Source organism: Mus musculus, chromosome 18 (assembly GCF_000001635.26).
Source record: "Mus musculus strain C57BL/6J chromosome 18, GRCm38.p6 C57BL/6J".
NCBI lineage: Eukaryota > Metazoa > Chordata > Mammalia > Rodentia > Muridae > Mus > Mus musculus.
In genome coordinates this window covers 63,166,134-63,184,241 of record NC_000084.6, presented here as the reverse complement: position 1 = coordinate 63,184,241, position 18,108 = coordinate 63,166,134, and the positions used below count along the sequence as shown (strand labels likewise).

Sequence of the window (18,108 nt, the reverse complement as noted above, 5' to 3'; positions counted from 1 at the left end):
GTAGGAGTTTTGGAGTAGGTCATCTTCTTCAAAGAATTCCTGTGAAAAGGATCCTCCATTGTCTTGCATGACATCCACAGAACAAAAGTTATTTATATGCAGCCCAATTCTCTGGGTTGGAGGCCAAGAGAAATCCCTGGCCTCATTTAGTTTAAGTCCCACTCAAGGAGCAAATTAGAACTCAGCAGTGTCCCAGTGATGTCATTCCAGAAAATGCATCTGAATGTCACTTAAATCAGTATGACATTCCTCCTTGAAACTTAGCCTTCCACTGCGTATTTTTAAAATTATCTAAAACACTCCATTGTGACCAGTTAACATAGACCTGGCCTCCTGGTGAAGCACTGTCTTAATGGCCTCTCAAGACGAATTCAACCTCTCTTGAGATTAGTCCAGACAACCCTTGGGGTTCCTTACTCCTGTGTAATCTCCTGCCCTCCAGGAAGCTTCCCTGCCCTCTGGACATCTGTGTGGTGATTTGGAGATAAAGTATTTGAGACAGAGTTATCAAGAGAGTCGTGCCAGTCTAGCTAGTTTCATTGGATTTGTGAACATCTTCTTGGCAGCCTCCGGAGACTCAAGGCTGAAATCTCCACTTAGGTTTTCAGCATAAACCATCAGTAAAGAACCTGAAACACTCTTTTTTGGTCATTAGCTGGTACGCACACAACTTACAAACTAGGGGCCAGTTGGGGAACTATTTCCCATAGTGACTAAAATAAAACTATAAAAACACTGTAGATTATCAACAAACCCTTAACTTCAGCACATGCACAATGTCTACTAGAATAGTATTTAGTAAGAGTTAGCACTTTTGTGGGTTATATGGATCCTGTCTCTGGTCCTCATGTTCACACAGCAAATACTCTTAGGGACTCAGCCATCTTCCCAACCCCATTTCATTATTTTTAATGAGACTGGGACTCATGTTTTTCTCAACTGAGATGTCTGGACTGTGATTGCTTGCAAACTTCAGTCTGATGCAATCTCATTTGTCTGATTTTGCTTTTGTAACATTTGATGCTTCCAGAAAAACTCATCTCGTGGAAGAAGAGCCAAATGGTGGTTACAAGAAGCTGGAGAGTCTTTTGGGGGCAGGTGGTGGTCAAGTACAAAATTACAATCTGATAGGAGAGATAAACACCGGTGCTGTATTACAGTGTTTAATTTAACTGAGCTAAAACCATGAGTGAAGACTTAAAATGTTTGCATTAGGAAGGAATGATGAATATTTGATATGATGAATTTAATATTCTGCACAAAGGCCATGTGCAGACTGGATGTGGCAGAGATGACATTGATGGAAGCAGCAGAGTGACAATGAGTCCATGACTGTGCTGACTCTGGTCTCCTTACCTTGCAGGCTCAACATGGGAAAAGACCTTCCGGCAGATTGGCTTTGAAAGGTAAGCCAGGGTAGCACATTTAGCCACTACTGTCCCATTTTATTCTTGTGGATTTTCCATGGTGAACCAATAGGGTTGCCCTGGCTCCTGTGACTTGGTAGCCTTGAAAATGATGTTACCTTCTGTCTCTTGCCTCACTGTCTTTCTAAGGTTAGTGCTTTGTTTTATAAAAATCTTTGCCTAGTAATTTTAATACTTAAGAGACTGAGGCAGGCAGGAAGATCGGCAGTTAAAGGCCCGCCTCAGTGGCCTTACCTTACATGGTAAGATTGGGGCTATTCTGGATCACATGGAAACTTGTTTCAAAATAACAAAACATAAAATACAAATAAAACCCCCACATCTATAAAGAGGGAAATAAAGAAGAAATTGAGTGCTGATGTGCGAAAGCTTGCGCTACAGAACACTCTGAAAGGTTAGTTCTATCACCGAAGAGTTCTAGCAGGTAAAGTTGACCTGTTCTTGTCTTTATACCCTTGTTTTAATATAAATACATCTGTATTTATAGGGATTGTTCACAATTGTTAAAACATATGCATCTTACCAGCTCTAAGATAATGCTGAGATCCTGTCACCTGCTCCTAAGCATTTCTGAAACTACATCTTCCCAAAACACAAGGAGATGACTCCCAGTGGCTTCGGGAAGGTGGCTGCAGTATCTACTCAGTGGTGTTCCGTTGAGCTACCTGTCCTTAGAACTGAAGGGGGCAGAGCAAATGGCTTTCTCCCAGGGGCATACCGCATCTAATACAAAACTTTTAACATGGATATAGCCATTGAATCAGAGAGAAGTGATTTTATATTGTTTCAAAAGCCTTTTCTACCTAATGATTTTATTTAAAATTTGATGGATCAAGTCAACAGAGTGCTTAAAGCATACAGAGGAAATAATAAAGTGCTTAGAATACTTCATTTTTTCAGTAGTGATAGAAGACAGTCCTTACCCGGCCCTCTGCGAGTGACAGCATCAGCTTTGCCATCTTTGTAAGCAGATTAGAAAGATTTGTCTATTTCCAGATACACATGTCTCCTCCCCCCAGCACCAACAGGGTTTAGTCTCCTGTAACTTCTTATGGTTAGCTCCTAAGGATATCAGAGAGGAGAGTGGGAGGGTATTAGGGAGGGACAGCCAACTCCACAGAGTGGGGAAGGATGCAGTGTGGAGTCTCTGCCACAGCCTCTTCTTTTTGACTTTTCTTTCAAATTATGAAAATTTTCGGCACACCCAAAGCAGGAAAAATATCAAAGTAAATGTGCCATCTCCACCACTCAGCTTCAGCAAGTCGCCATCCTTTCTTTGTCTTCTGTCTCTGCCTCTCCCTCCCTCCCTCCCTCCCTCCCTCCCTCCCTCCCTCCCTCCCTCCCTCCCTCCCTGCCTCCTTCCCTATCTTTTTCTCCCTCTCTCTCTCCCTCCTCCCCCTCAAATATATTAAAGAAAGTCTCTAGCATTGTGTCATGTCTGCCATCTCAGAAGCAGCAGAGGGACATTTTCTTCCAGAACTATAACACTGGTGCCATTCCTAATGCTGCAAACATAGTGAATGAGTCTTAGGATCGCTTAAGGCCCACTCAATATTTAAATTTCCTGATCCCATGAAAAATGGCAATTTTCTTGGTTTGGATAGCTTCTTTATTTAGATTACTGTTCCACAATTCTTCCTGGCTTCTTTTCTTCCCCACTGACTTTTGGAGAAACTGGACCCGTCAATTGTCTTACAGAACACTAAGTATCACGGATCTTTCTGCAAGGGTGCATAGGTTCTTATTCTACCTACGATGTCCTGTTAGCATTTGGGAACAGTTCCACATCGTCTTTCTGGCCTGACAGATCTGTTGAGCTTCATGGTTTCTGTCACAATGAGCTGTCCCGCATTGGCCCAGATCATGTCCATCTGTTCTTCTAAAAGCCCTGTATCTCTCCTGAAGAATGGTTCTTTGAAACCACATCTGAACTCTAGAGACTCAGGTCTGGGGTATCATTGATTCTGGGTCCTGCCAGTAGCTGGAACGAGGAAACATACTTTCTAAGAAACATAATGCTAAATTTAGAATATTTCTAACTCAAGTGTAGCCTTTGGAAGGTTTTAGCTTTCCTGATTATTGGCTTTTACCTTTTCTTACTGTAGATATTGACCCTTAAACTTGCTTTATTTCAAAATGCACATTTTACTTTCAAGATAATACTAACAAGATAGCAATAATCAGACTGTGGAGATGTACTTTTCAGACTTGTGTGTCTTAATTTAATGTTCCACTGATATGTGTGATTGGAAGACTGTAAACTACTGCTGTTTGAAATTGTTTTCTTCTCTTTTAATGGTAATATGCAAACTTTGGTTTATCGGTTGGCGTAACTCCAGTGGCTAAGCTGATCTTTGAACCTATAATATTTCCAGCCTTTCTACTCTTAGAGATGGTCAAAGTTTTCTTTTCCTGTGACAAAATGCTTCAACAGAAGCAATTTACGACAAAAAGTATTTGTTCTACATCCTGGTTCAAGGGATAGTCCTTTATGGAGAAGTCAAGGAGGCAGGAGCTTGAGCCAGCTGTCCACGTCAGATCTACAGTCATTACAGAGGAGAAGGAATGATCATGGTCAGCTTGCTTTCTCTGTTTTATGCACGCCATGACTGGAGGCCCAGAGGATGGTATTGCCCAATTTTAGCCTGGGTCTTTCTTCCTTAGTTAACCCAATTAAAATAATTACTCATAGCCATGGCCAGAGACTATGTTCCCAGATGAGAATGGATTCTGTCAAGTTGACAAGGAACACTATCACACACACACACCAAAAGACTACCATGAGTAGCCTTACACATATCTATATTTTGCCAAATCTTGAGGATAGACTCACTGGTACAGTGAGGGAGCAGATGCACACACAATACTGGTAAGAATACCAACTCCCAAATTACCCCCTGTAAATCAGCACCATTGTTCCCATCAGACAAATATGGCAGTTTCTCTGGTGTCTGAATATGCTGTCATTCTTGAGATTCCCCCCCCCCCATTTGGTGAGAAATGGTATCTTAGTTTCCTTTAATATTACTTACCTTGGGCCAGTTTTCCATAAAGAACCAGTTGAGATTCTTGTGTCTCACAAGTGAAGGAAGCCCTTTGTGGGAGAGCGTCTCCTGAGATATTCCCACCTGATTCCATGATTGAAAATAAGCTTAATTCCTGGCTTATAGCACACCAGCCCCTTACTCGAGTAATGACTGATTCCATGCTAACAGCTTCCATGCACCAAACACTTACCAAATCATGTCTAGTTCATAGATGAGGACTTGGCCAAGTTTTACTCTAAAGGGACATAAAACACACCTCTTAGAATTTTGCAATCCAAGACAAAAACTCCTGTTGCTGCTTCTTAATGTTGCGGTTGGCCCAGGTTGCCGCTAGAGACAGTAAGTTTGACTGCCTTCCAAGAAAACTTTATTTACAAAAACAGGCAGCTGGCAGGATTGGATCATAGCCATCATTTATTGTCTCCCACTATGAACTATGGTCTTACAGATAACAAAGATTTAAAGAGACTTCACAGATTCCTCCTTCAGGCACAGCCCTCATGTTAACCTGCGTTAGACACAGGAGTTCCTGGTTCCCAAAGCTAGGCTTTCAAATGCTCTATCACATAGAAATTTTGGGTTATGGGTCTTTTTGTTTTGTTTTATTTATTTATTTTATTCCTATGTCTCTGGAGTGCTAGCCTCATTCTGCAGGTCTTACTGACTAGTCTCATTTTTATTACTATGTTGAATAAAACCAGATGGTATAATATCTATACTCCAGTGCCTCCCTTCATCCCCATGCTTCCAAAAAAAAAACCTATCAGGACACATAACAAGTGGTATGTTTATTTTTAAACTGTAATCTCAGCCATTGTTTTAGTGCCTATATGGCAGATCTGCTGAGAGTATTTCTGGTGATTATTCGAGTCTTCAACTGTCATAAAATGCTGCTGTGCTTTCTCATTTGAGGGAAAAGAGTATTTTGTGTATTACATCATATCTTAAAATGGAACAGATGTAAGTCTCTGGAGCTATTGCGCTTGAGTAGGTGTGAAGATGGCCAGCAGGGCTGATTACACGTGGCTTTGTTCTTGTTCTTGTTTTCTCCTCACGGCTGACCTGATCATTGCTTTAATGAAAATTCAAATTTCCCTTTAAATAAAATCTCAGCTGCTTTAGATTAACTGTAAGAGGTGAGACCTTTCCGTGGCTAAGTCCTGCTCTCACGTATCTCATCTACCTGTACGCAACACATTATTTTTAAATGAACTCATGTGACGGGAAGAAGTCATGTTGTCAAAAGAACCCTCAAAGCTTCTCCAAGAAAAGAAAGGCACAGACTTGGTGTGTTGGTGGTGTGTAGCTGAAAGGAAAACCTATAGGATGTAGGCGTACATTTTTTGCAACCTGCTTTTACTAAGGGTTCAATCTCTCCTCTAGCCCACCACCCAACAGAGGTAGTGGAAGAGAAAAGTTATTAGGATTTGGTGGAAGTGGACCCATTCAGCAACAGTTCCTTGGTGGCAAACTTGATCTTCTTTGGCAGCAGTTCAGTCCCATAGCAAACGCCAAATAGGACTCAGCAGCTGCAGACCAGTCCTTTAGGAAGGCAGAGCCCAGGCATGAACCCGCAGCTGCAGTCCAGTCCTTTCAGCAAGCAGACTCCAAGCAGCTGTTGTTCAATCCTGAAGAAACCACCAGGCTCACCAACCGGCCTAAAGCTGCCACAGGAACCTCACGAGCAGTTCTTGGATGAGTTTCTCTCAATGGCAGCGTTACCACAAGTTGAGTTCAATAATGCTATGTAAGGCAAACAAATACATGGGTGTCTTTAGTGAAGAATAATGAGGCAGAGCAAACCAAACCAAGGCTCAGTGTTCACCCCACACTGTCTGTGGGGTCATATTTATGCTCCTTCATCAAGGGTCCTTTGACGTGTTTGCTGTATCGAACATCCTTCCACCGGTGTCTGCTTTGAGAAAACGTTATTTCCCATGTCTGCTTTAGCAAGACATCTTTTCACCTGTGTGCCCCAGCAAACCATCATTTGACATAACTAACTTTCCAAAGAAAGTTTCCACTTCAGTAGGGTCTGCTCTACCTGCCTCCCACATGTAGTGCTTAGGGGAACCTCCCTGTGAGGTATATCCAGATGTTTCCTTTCTGGATACTCCATGACTCTACACACACTAGCAGAATAAATGTCCATGGTCACGGTCGACATGACTGAATCCATGTTCGGCTCTCAAACAACTGCATGTTTTCCTTGGGAACATCAGGGCTTCATTACAGAGGTGTGTAATGAAGGAGGTTCAAGAATGTGGGTTTCTCTGTTGTTTTGTCCCCTCCAACATAATAGTACAATATTACTATCCACACAACACAAATAGACTCTATTTGTCATTTAGAAAAAAAAAACATTCTTAACATATTTAATCAAAAACCCCACCCTTTTTTCTGTGCAGATTTTCAAAGTTTCTGGTTATAAATATTTATAATTCATAGCCATCTGCCAACCTAGTCACAGTTATGCTAGGCAGGTGTGGCTGTGTAGACTCGTTGGCACTCTGCTTGTTCTAAGAGTTATAAACTTGGATGGCTCAAATTCTCGGTAGTTTGGTTCTCCTTTGGACACGTGTGACGGAGATCCTGGAACTCTGTGGGAAACAGAGCATCCATGTCAAGTGTCAATGGTGGTACTCGTGCTTCAGTGAGATAGCATGATCTGGGAGAACTGTGCGCTGGGTTTTAAACCCTATTACCCGCCAGAGGCATTTGTCACTGCAACATTTAGGAGAAAGGCAGAAAGGTAGGAAAACGCTAGCCAAAGACACCACACTAAGGTCAGAATCCAGGGTCTAGACATAGTTTCTCCATCCAAAGTAAGCTGTGGGTTTCATCTGAGAAAGAAAAAAAACCCGTCAGGTAATTAGCCTGGAGCCCAGCAGCCTGCCCACAGTACGACAAGTTCCTGCTTTCAGGGCAAGCTGACTGCTGCCTGTTTAAAAATAACAGGCTTTTACTGATCTCCTGCCCAGTTTCACTTAAAAAGCCAAGACTTTATTCTCAGTAAATGTGTGTTATCACTCCGAGACTCGGATGACATCATGACACCACTGTTAACATTATTGTGTGGGGGCGTTTTATTCGATGCTTTCTTATGATCGTGGAATAAAACACCTTGTCACTCCAAAGTACATTTTAAAGTTAAAAAAAAAAGTGTAAAATAAAACACTAAACATAGCCCGTTACAGTGAACACATGTGCTCCTACAGTTATCCAGTGTAGGTAGACATGATTCAGAGGCTTGGTTCTGTCTTTGGGGGAGACTGCAGCCTCCTGTCTGCTGTCAGGTTTGTTGTGCCCACTAGAGAGAAACATCCACTCATTAGATACTTCTCACTCATCACTGGCTGCTTGGTGAGGCCTTTGCTGAGACTATGCTCAGACTTTCCCATGACAGCTCTCATGTCCTCCTACTATGAAATGTAATACATTATCTGGAAACTCACTTGTACGTATCTTCTCCTTTGCACAGGTAAGTCCTTAAGTATCTAAGATAAACTGATCCTTATACTCCATTACCAGAAGGATGTAGAGTAAATGAAGGACTTCCTGATAGGGCTACTCAGGGCAGTTGGCCAGTGTTTGGAGAGCTGGCGTCAACAGGACCAAAGAGACAGGATCTAGCATTTTTCTCGCCGTTACCTCACAACAGCTTGCTGGATGATGAGGCCACCTGTGGCCAGGGTGGGCCATTCCTGCTGGGCACAGACTGTGACATGGCTTCATTCTTTTTGTCTGTATGCAAAATCGCTTCATTGCTCTGACCTTTCTTTCCATCCACATAGCTCTGGCTTTAAGTCTCTTAAAGACCCCAGCTACTCTGAGTTGACTCAACTGTCAAAATGAGCGGGCATCCCTGTCTGCTTTGAGGTTGGGGCATCTTGCATCCATCTGGCTTGGTGCACCAAACTAACTGATGAGCTGTGGCAGGAAATGAGGAAGGTTTCCATCCTTCTGTAGCAGTCAAGGAAGATCACACCAACCAACACCAGCCCTTCCACCTTGCAGGGGGGCTTCAGATAGAGTTTGAAGGTCTCCCAAAGATGTGTGTGTTGGAGGCCTGGGCTCCAGGGTGGCTAGATTACTAGGTAGGGAGGGCTGGGGTGGTTCTGGAGAAAGCAAATCACAATAGTCAGAGTCTATCCCTGGGTGCATCTCTGACTTGTGAATAGTCTTTTTCCCAAAGCCCTTCAGCCTACACATATCCCTTCCATTGCTGTTGCCATGATGTGGCCTTCTACTACCAGGCACTTGCCAGAGGACAAGCAATCAGGCCACTCCGTTTTGCACTTCAAAGCTCTAAAACCGAACAAACTTTCTCTGTATAAGGCAGTCTGTCTCCTGTATCTTCTTATAGTTGTACAGAGCTGACTGATGCTCCCATTCTCTGCCATTTTCCCAGTCTGTCCTGTGATTCCCTCTAGGACACCCCCACCCACTTCCTCTCCGACTCTCCCTCACCCTGAAAGCCACCCCTTAGATGATTCTTTCCTGGTTTACCAACACTGGCTGTCTGCCTCTAGGATCAAGCAATGACCGTATTTATAGAGATTTGTGTACCACATAATCCTGCCTTACCTCTTGGCTCTAACATTATCCTGAGCTTCCTGGGGAAAAGTCCCCTTGTCACCTTGCCACCTTTGGTTCTAGCCACAGAGTAGGGAAATAAGGAACATCAAAATGGTGCTTGATGAGCAAATTAGGATCCTTGACATAGACGCTGCTGTCAAGTTATTTGTCCTTCTCCATATACTTTCGTTACTTTCAGCTTTGCCATTAGAATGAGTAAGTCCTTCGAGAATTTAAGGCCAAAGTTAAATATTTTATCCTCCAACTTTATCACTTACAGACAGGGTGCTGGGGCTTAACATCACTTCGGCTGACACTATACATGCTATTTAGAAATAGTGAAGATGCTGACTCTAAGGGCGGTTGCACAGTATGCTATTCCATACAGAAGTTTAGACCCAAGAACAGAGAGAAAACCACTGAGGAAAATATAGGTTGTCACTTGAAGAGTGGCTTGTATTCTGAACATTCAGGCTGAGGTTATAAATCTGTGATTTATGTATAATATGATAGGTAATCGTTTATATCAAGGTATATATTTCTTTGTCTTGCCTCTTGAGGGGACTCCAGAAAACCATGAGCCCCAAATCACCTCATTGCTTTTATCATGTCTACAAGAGGGGTAGCTTCCAGTGGAGTTCAGCAGTGTGGTTTCTTTTTTTTTTTTTTAATTTTAATTAGGTATTTTCTTCATTTACATTTCCAATGCCATCCCAAAAGTCCCCTATACCCCCTACTCCCCTACCCACCCACTCCCCCTTTTTGGCCCTGGTGTTCCCCTGTACTGGGGCATATAAAGTTTGCAAGACCAATGGGCCTCTCTTTCCACTGATGCCGACTAGGCCATCTTTTGATACATATGCAGCTAGAGTCAAGAGCTCCGGGGTACTGGTTAGTTCATATTGTTGTTCCACCTATAGGGTTGCAGACCCCTTTAGCTCCTTGCGTACTTTCTCTAGCTCCTCCATTGGGAGCCCTGTGATCCATCCAATAGCTGACTGTGAGCATCCACTTCTGTGTTTGCTAGGCCCCGGCATAGCCTCTAAGCCAACAGTAACTCACACAGGGCTCATGCAGCACAGCCTTTGGGTTAAATGAATCACTTTGCACTTATGTTGGATGTCATTTTAAAAAAGGAAATGGAAATCATTGCACTGTAATGAAAGCACGTGTTGGGGTAACTATATTAACAAAACTTCATTTGTGGGTTCATGATAATTAATGTTGACCTTCTAGAAGAGGGGCCTGTACATATCTCACAGCATGGGTGTATAAACACTCCTGAATACTTTAGCAAGCTATTTGAAAATTATAAAAGTTGTCACAGGAAGGGGCTGGGGCAGGGGCTGGAGTAGAAGGCTAGGCAGATGGTTCGGTGGCTAAGAGGACTTCTTTAAAAGCTTAGGGACCTAATAAAACCCGAGCTGGCAGCTACAACATGGTGGATGGGTAGAGGTGGGGTGGGGGACAAGCAAATCATGAGACCTCAACTACCCAACATCATAGTTGAAGCAGTGAACTTTGGGTTTAGTATGAGACTCTGTTCAAGAAATAAGATAGAGGAAAGAAGGGAGGGAGGGAGGAAGAGAGGGAGGAAGAGAGGGAGGGAGGGAGGGAGGGAGGGAGGGAGGGAGGGAGGGAGGGAGGGAGGGGAGGAGGGAGGGAGGATATTCTTCTCTATATTCCTTTTATGTGTGTATGCGTGTGTGTTATGAGTATGTATGTAGTGTGATTGTGTGTATGGAGAGTGGGTGTGTATAGTGTATGTGTGTAGTGTGTTGTGTTGTCTGAGTGTATGTGGTATATCTGTGTGTATGGTGTTTGTGGTGTGTGAGTGTGTGTGTGTATGGTGTGTATGTGTGTAGGGTATGAATGTATGGTGTAGTGTGTGAGTGTGTGTATGTGGTGTGTGTGTGTGTGTGTGTGTATGTTGTGTATGTGTGTAGGGTATGAATGTATGGTGTAGTGTGTGGGTATATGTATGGTGTGAGTGTGTATAGTGTGTGTGTGTGTGTAGTGTGTTGTGTTGTCTGAGTGTGTGTGTGAGTGTGTGTGTCTGGTGTGAGTGTCTGTGTATGGTGTGTGTGGTGTGTGAGTGTGATTGTATGTGTATATAGTGTGTATGTGGTGTATGTGTGTGTATGGTATGTGTGACGTGTGAGTGTGTGTGTATGTTGTGTATGTGTGTAGGGTATGAATGTATGGTGTAGTGTGTGAGTGTGTGAGTGTGTGTATGTGTGATGAATGCAGGTGATTTACCTCTGTGAACTGTTGAGTCTTACCTAGAACTTTGGCTTCCTGCTTGTGAAATGGTAAGCTTGACCTTCGTTAATCCCAGCAGCCGTTTCACTTAATAGACATTTGGGAAAATGATCTGTTTTTCTTTAGAAAAAAAATGTAATCCTCAATTAAAACTTATTTTTCTTTCAAAGCATGACTGAAAGAAAGTATCTCCTGGTTTATAAGCTCGCTCTTTGTTGGACTGGGTCATCATAGCTCATAGAGTCCCGGGGGACAGTACATGGCAGTCATCAGAACTAAAGCAGGGCTCCCGGGTGTTTACGTTGGCACCTTGTTCCATGTTGGAAGTATCCTCGTGATGGTTTGGGTTTCACTGGAACTGCGAACAGACAAGCTGTGGAACACATCCCTTAGGGAGTTCAAGTCTGGGTGGTAGCGGCACGCTGGGTGGAAAACAGGAGAGGGCAGGCATGCTATTTGATGCAGGGTGGAACAGAAGCATGGGGTCTGTGAACCTATGAATGGCAGAGCCTGGGAGAGCTGTGTCGATGGGTGCTTGTCGGAGTTTGAATTTGTATTGATCTGCATTCTGTGTATACTCCTGAAATCAGATCTTTCATAGCTTTCATTAAAATAAAATACATTTTCTTTGCCTCGGTCAGTGCACTTTAGCTAAGGACAAAGACACTTTGCTCAGGTAACATGGCACCTTTTTTGAAGTAGAATTAATAGGAACCTCCTCAGCTTTCCCTTAGGATGATGGGAAATGCTCCTCCCCACCAGGCACATATACACTTCCATACAAACCATCCTAAATGAACACAAACTCTCAAGCAAACAATTACATCATCAGACCTATAGCCTTGTGGCTTCCTGCCATAGGTAGTGGGAAGAGGAGACAGAAAGACCTCCCATGAGTGCTAATTACTGTGTTTCCTTCCTGTCGTCTCTGCCGTCCACCACAGCCACTGCTCTGTTAGTAGTTAAAAAACAAACAAACAAACAAACAAAAAAAAACAAAAAACATAGAAGCTTTCACTGGGCAGGACTCACAACATTCAGGGTTGGCATACCTCCTGATTCAGCATCATGACTTCTCAACCATGCTGCGGATCATCATTGGGGGAGGAGCAGTCTCCAGTGTCTAAAAGACTCCAGCACATGGGCCTTCCTTCTACACACCTCTTATTATGACAGAGGATCTGGCCTTTTCTTGCCCAAAGAGGGATATTTTTTCCACATTCCATTCTTCTAGAGAGGAAAATGCAAATGTTAGAGGGACATTTACTTACCTTTAGGGTTAATTCCAAGACCCCCTTTGCTGAGTTAAGCATGGCTCCAGGGGCAGATCTGATTTGGGTAGAGAGGGAATGAAGAAGAGACAAACAGAAAGCAGGCATGGAGTGGTGTGGGCTCTTGTTTTGGCACTGGGGAAACTGCAGTGCCTGCTCCCCACCCCTAGCTCAGCCTTCTATTATAGAGTTGAGCAGAGCAGGGTTGTTGTATACAACTGTCTCATATGGGTGAGGTTGTTGCTTTCAGAAAAACAAGGAGGCAGGGTTTATGGTGTACAGCTGGCCAGGGAGACAGATTTAGCTAATCTCAGTAGGAGCAGTCTCTGTAGAGGATCAATCTTTAGGCTGCACACACCCATGAGGAAGAAAGTATGGTAGACATTTTCTGAATATACTGTCAAGAGCCACATATGGATTAGAAGGGAGCCTTCACCATTTCCCCTGACCTTCACTTCTGGAGAGAAGGCTTCTGTTCTTCTGTGGCTCAGGGTCCTTGACACAACTGTCTTGTGTCAGCACACAGGTTTAATTGGAGCTACAGTGTCCTCTGCTTTCTACACACAGCCTGGTGTTCAAGGCCTTCTTATCACATCTCCACTAACCTCCTCTCCTTAGCACGGTCTGCTCTATCTCATCTAGTCCATTCCCACCTAGAGTACCCTGGCTTTGTACCATATTGTAGCATCTTTCTTGCATTGGCTCATCCTTGAAGCCTTTCAGAAACATGTCTGGGTGTGTGTGTGTGTGTGCATGCCTGTGTGATTTTTTACTAACACTGACTTTGCTGTATACATATTTCTTTTAAAATAAAGTTTCTACATCTTCCATAAGTGTTTAGTACAATACCATGATGCAAGAGATGTATAAAGTAACCATCTATTGCATAGGTGTTCATAGACATTTATGACATTCTTTAAGTATTTAGAAGAATGTGTAGAGTTTGGGTCAGTTTTAGGGAGCATCATCTAGACCAGAGAAAATCCCTAAAGATTGAAAGTTTGCTAACTGACTGATTGATTGTTTGATTGATTGAGGGATTAGGCTGCTCTGGCAAAGTGTGGGTAGCAGATTCTTTTCTACGGTTCATGACTTCACTTGCCCTTGGAAGCTATGTGATTCCAGTGCCAGGTGTGGTTTCCCTCCTACGCACTGGGCTTAAATTCTGTTAACAGCTGTTGGTTGCCACCATCATGTGAGTGCCACTATTGCACCTTCATGCATTTATTGTCATGTTTGTCATTGCCATGGTTTATAGATGTCACAGCTAAGCAGGACCGTTTAACTGCTTCCCTTCCTAGGCATCTTGCATGTTATTTCCTGGAACCATGAAAGGTAGATGACAGAGAAAGGCTTTCATATAAGATCCAGCTCAAGTCATGCAAGTTCTACGTGTGATATTTTCAGCAATAAGGGCCAACCCTCAATACTTGAGAGGAAACCAAAGGCTTATCTATAATCTATATTGTTTTGGCAGTTACTTGGACTGTCCTGACCAGTCATGTAAAAGGACATTTCTTGTGGCTTGTTCTGATTGGTGGTGGGGTGGTTTTGTGGTTCTTGTGGGAAGCATTGTCTTTACTTCCTTCAAGATAAGTGTGTGTGTGTGTGTGTGTGTGTGTGTGTGTTTGTGTGTGTGTGTGTGCTCGCGTGCCCACATACACATGCATGTATTTTATATAAATATACAAACATACACTTATACACATATATGTAATGAGTATAATTTTAGATAAATATAAAATAATACTCCTTAAGGCTTTATCAAACAACCTCCTTTGGTATTGATCTCTCCCCCTCCTCCCTTGGGTGGAGGCTCCTCCCCATTATTCCATCTCCCACTTCACATCACCTGTATTCTACTATCTCCTACCCAATCTTCCTCCTTGGTCCTTCATACTTGGCTGGTTTCTGTGGTTAGCCCATGTTTTATACTCACATCTAAGGATTTGAAGATAGAATCTGCAGATGGGAGAGAACGCACAGCATTTCTTTTTCTGGGTCTGGGTTACCTCACTCAATATAATATTTTCTAGTTCCATCCATGTACCTGAAAATTTCTTGATTTATTCATTCACTATCAACTTAGTTGATACTGGGATGTGAGTCAGATCTTACTCGTGCTAACCAAATGCAGCCACAGTCCATGGAGGATTTTAATGCTCAGTAATTACATGATATGAATAGAAATGAATATTTAAATTTCTTTATTATGTAAAAAATTGTTCTCATTTTAGGAGCATCATATAAAAGAACTATGCTCTGTTACTTATAGGTTATATTTTCCCTTTAGTCTATTAGTATAATTCTACGAGCTATCCAGTTTCCTTTTAAAACTGTGACTGAAATTACTAGAAGCCAGCAAGCCATCAAAGTGCAGACCTTGCCATCCATGGTTAAAGGGAGAGTCAGTGATATTTAGTATTTTTAAATTTTTGCATAGGAATCTTAGGAGTCAAGGAAGTTGAGTAGATATTGAATACCCCATATTCAAAATGCTTAAGACCCCATGTGTTACATATGTCAACATTTTAAAATTTTGAAATATTTTAATATACATAGGGCAATTGCTTGAAGGTTGGACCCAACTTTAACCCAAAATCCATTCGTGTTCTGCACACACGTAGCCTGCAGGTAAAATTTGTAGGATATGTTTTATCATTTCACAGGTGAAGTAAATTGTCACCTTTCCACTTAGATCTCTGTGGGCTCAAACCTTTGCAGAAACTTGAACATTTTTGGATTTGGAGTTTTCAGACTCATGATGCTCAGCAGAATTGGATAGCCATAGAACAAAACGCAACCAGAGTTTGCTCCCCTCGGGACACGCACATAGCAGGGTAGAGCCCTACACCTACATCCTCCCATCTGCTGTGTGGATAGTGAGAAGCCTGAGAGGGAAGAACACAGAGAGCAGAAGGAGAACACTGATAGGTGCACACACCAGTGGTACAGGGACGCTCAAGCACTGAGTTAGACACAGCCAAGCCTCAAGTGGCTGCAAAGGGTTCATGCCAGGTGCAATGTATTTATTGATCTGCTTGCCATACAGGGAGAAAGGATTGTTTTCACTAGGCTGTCATGAGAAATGTTTGGGTTTGAGATCCTCTGCACACTGTTCCAACCAATTACATTTATTTACTTAAAACTCAGCAAAGGTAATCGAATTACGTGTGGGGCAGAATGTAATCGCAGTGCATGTACTAATGCTTTCTCATTGGAATGCTAATAGACACAGACCACAGTGAGAGGAGGAGAAGGAAACCTTGGTCCTCAGAGATGTGAAATTGAGAGCTTAGGCTTTGCCCTGGGCCGCTGGATGGTCACCAGCACTTTCATAGTACTGGTGTTTAATTTCTTGAAGAAAAGTGATGGTAGGCAGTGTTGATGCTTCTGTCTGACTCATTCTCTGTTACTGGGACACACAATCAGGGTGGCTATTGTCTTTGAACTGGGGGATGGGGATTGCTGGCATGTTTTCATAGTCATCCATAAATTAGGGGAAAGGGTCGGCAATACAAATAGAGAGGCCAATTCTATTTGTTGCCTAGAAGTTAGTGTAGGAGACTAGAAGGCAATGAAGTATCCTCACTCCCACTGCAGAGCACTGATATCTTTCTTACTGTTTGAGGTAGACATTGTCCAAGTCGGTTCTACTTCTGGGTATGCTGTGTAGCCTGCTCCTGTATGACACCAAGCAGCAGTGTCTCCCATCACTGGGTTCTAGTTAGAATCTCTGATATAGTCTCTGAGAAGGGTCACACTGTCTTGCCCTGCCCATCAAGCCAGAAGGAGCCTATATAGCCCATGGTCCATAAGCAGTTCAGAGGCACACACTTCTGGGCCAACCAACACCATCTGTGGTATCTGAGGGGAGAAGTAGCCATTGAAGAAGCAGTAGTTCAAACTGTGTCTCTTAGGGAATCTAGAGAAAGCCACTGAACGGTGAGAGGCATGTAAGAGCACAGCTCAGCATCATACTGCACTGCCAGGGGCCGTGTGGACAAGAGCAGGGTTGGGCTGGAATCGAGAGACAGAACTCAGGAAGTAGTTCACATCTTGGTTAACTGAGAAGGCTCTTATCGTCCTTAGGAAAGATATGTATACAGGGGCAGCAAGAACAATATACAAGATGGGCATGACTTGACCTGTTTGAGTGCAAATGAACATGGCTGGGAAATGTGGCCCTGCTGGAACAGATGTTCCCCTCTTGGAAACAGGCTGGGTTCTAAGATGAAAGCATATGAATTATAATAGCCATGGTTCATTCTAGGATGGCTTATCTCTTATTAATTTATGAAAATAACAAATCTTTGTTTAGAAGAAAGTATCCCAAAACCTTAGCCGCCAACCCATAATTCAGCACTTTGCTCGTTGACCTTGAACTGTTAAAACATATTTTCCCAGAATTACAAGTAAAATTATTGACAAAAGCAGCAGTTCCCACTGCATCCAGCATTGTTAATTTTAACCTTGGACTAAAGTTTGTTAGTAGGGAAATCCCCAGGAAAAGGAGCAGCAGCCGCTTCTGTGGGGATGCTCGGGAAGACTCAAGGGCCCCTGGGCTCTATTTCTTTTTGACACGTGACTTTTTGACTGTGGCCATGAACTGTTCCTATGTTCTCTACAAGGTTAGTGTTATTTTCAACAGGTGCACTGTCACAGCTGCAGCCTGTCCAAGATCTTCCTTTTGTACCGAAGCCCTGTTAGGTTGGAGCTACTCCTGAGCATTCACTGTTCATTTTCCCCTTGCCTCAAGTTTGGTTTGTCTTCCTCCTCCTTCTTACCCCTTCTGTGTGACCTCCCCCCTCTCTCCAAAGTCACTGACCAGAGCTTTGTTCTGGTAGCTTTGCTGTTTGGGTCTGTTCCTTTCTAAGAATAATGGACTTTGGCTTTTGTGTTCCTTCACAAACCAGTGCTTTGAGGCTTCCCTGAGAGGTCAGGAAAATCTACACAGATTCTCTGGAAATGACAACATTTCCTGAAGGTTTGTCAAAGGAGGGGGAGGGTCTCACCCACCCAACATGACTCTTCCGCCAGTATTGGTTCGAACTTCGGGTGTCTGACACCAAGTAGGTTTCTTTTTTAAAGATGTATTTAAACACAAATGATGAAAAATATTCTTGTGGTGAAGATGACTCAGTATCTCACATGCACACAACAAAGCACATACCTAAATCTCCTTGAGAAACAAAGTAAGCTAAATACAGAGTGCACATCACTACATGGAAACTCTTTGTAAAGTACACGTGACACCTTCCATAACGATAGAGTTTTTGACTGAGAAAAGCAAGTTCATAAGAAGGGTCTAGAGAGGGTCTAGTGCCAGAGGAGAGTCTCCAGCTGCACAGATTCAAAGGCCCCCAAGCTAGGAAGCATGTCCACCTCAGCCTTCTGGGTAGAGAAGAGGTTTGCATTCCTTCTCTCGAAGGAACAACATTTGTGCTTAATATTCAATGCCTGCTCACTGCCCTGCCTTCCGGATACCCCCTCCCACAATCCTTCTTCTCTGAGAGGATGAGG

General features: G+C 43.1%; 1 protein-coding gene across 10 annotated transcripts in view; it reads left to right on the top strand.

Annotated features, from left to right (window-relative positions):
- Piezo2 (piezo-type mechanosensitive ion channel component 2) overlaps window positions 1–18,108 on the top strand; it is a 377,504-nt gene that overhangs the window by 203,475 nt on the left and 155,921 nt on the right. For all 10 annotated transcript variants that reach the window (XR_386006.4, XR_001782388.2, XM_006526169.4 and 7 more), the window contains exon 4: window positions 1,364–1,406. Coding sequence is in view for 8 of the 10 variants with exons in the window: in XM_006526169.4 (XP_006526232.1) it covers window positions 1,364–1,406 (43 nt within the window). In the remaining 2 variants the exon portion in view is untranslated. The remainder of the gene's footprint in view (window positions 1–1,363; window positions 1,407–18,108) is intronic.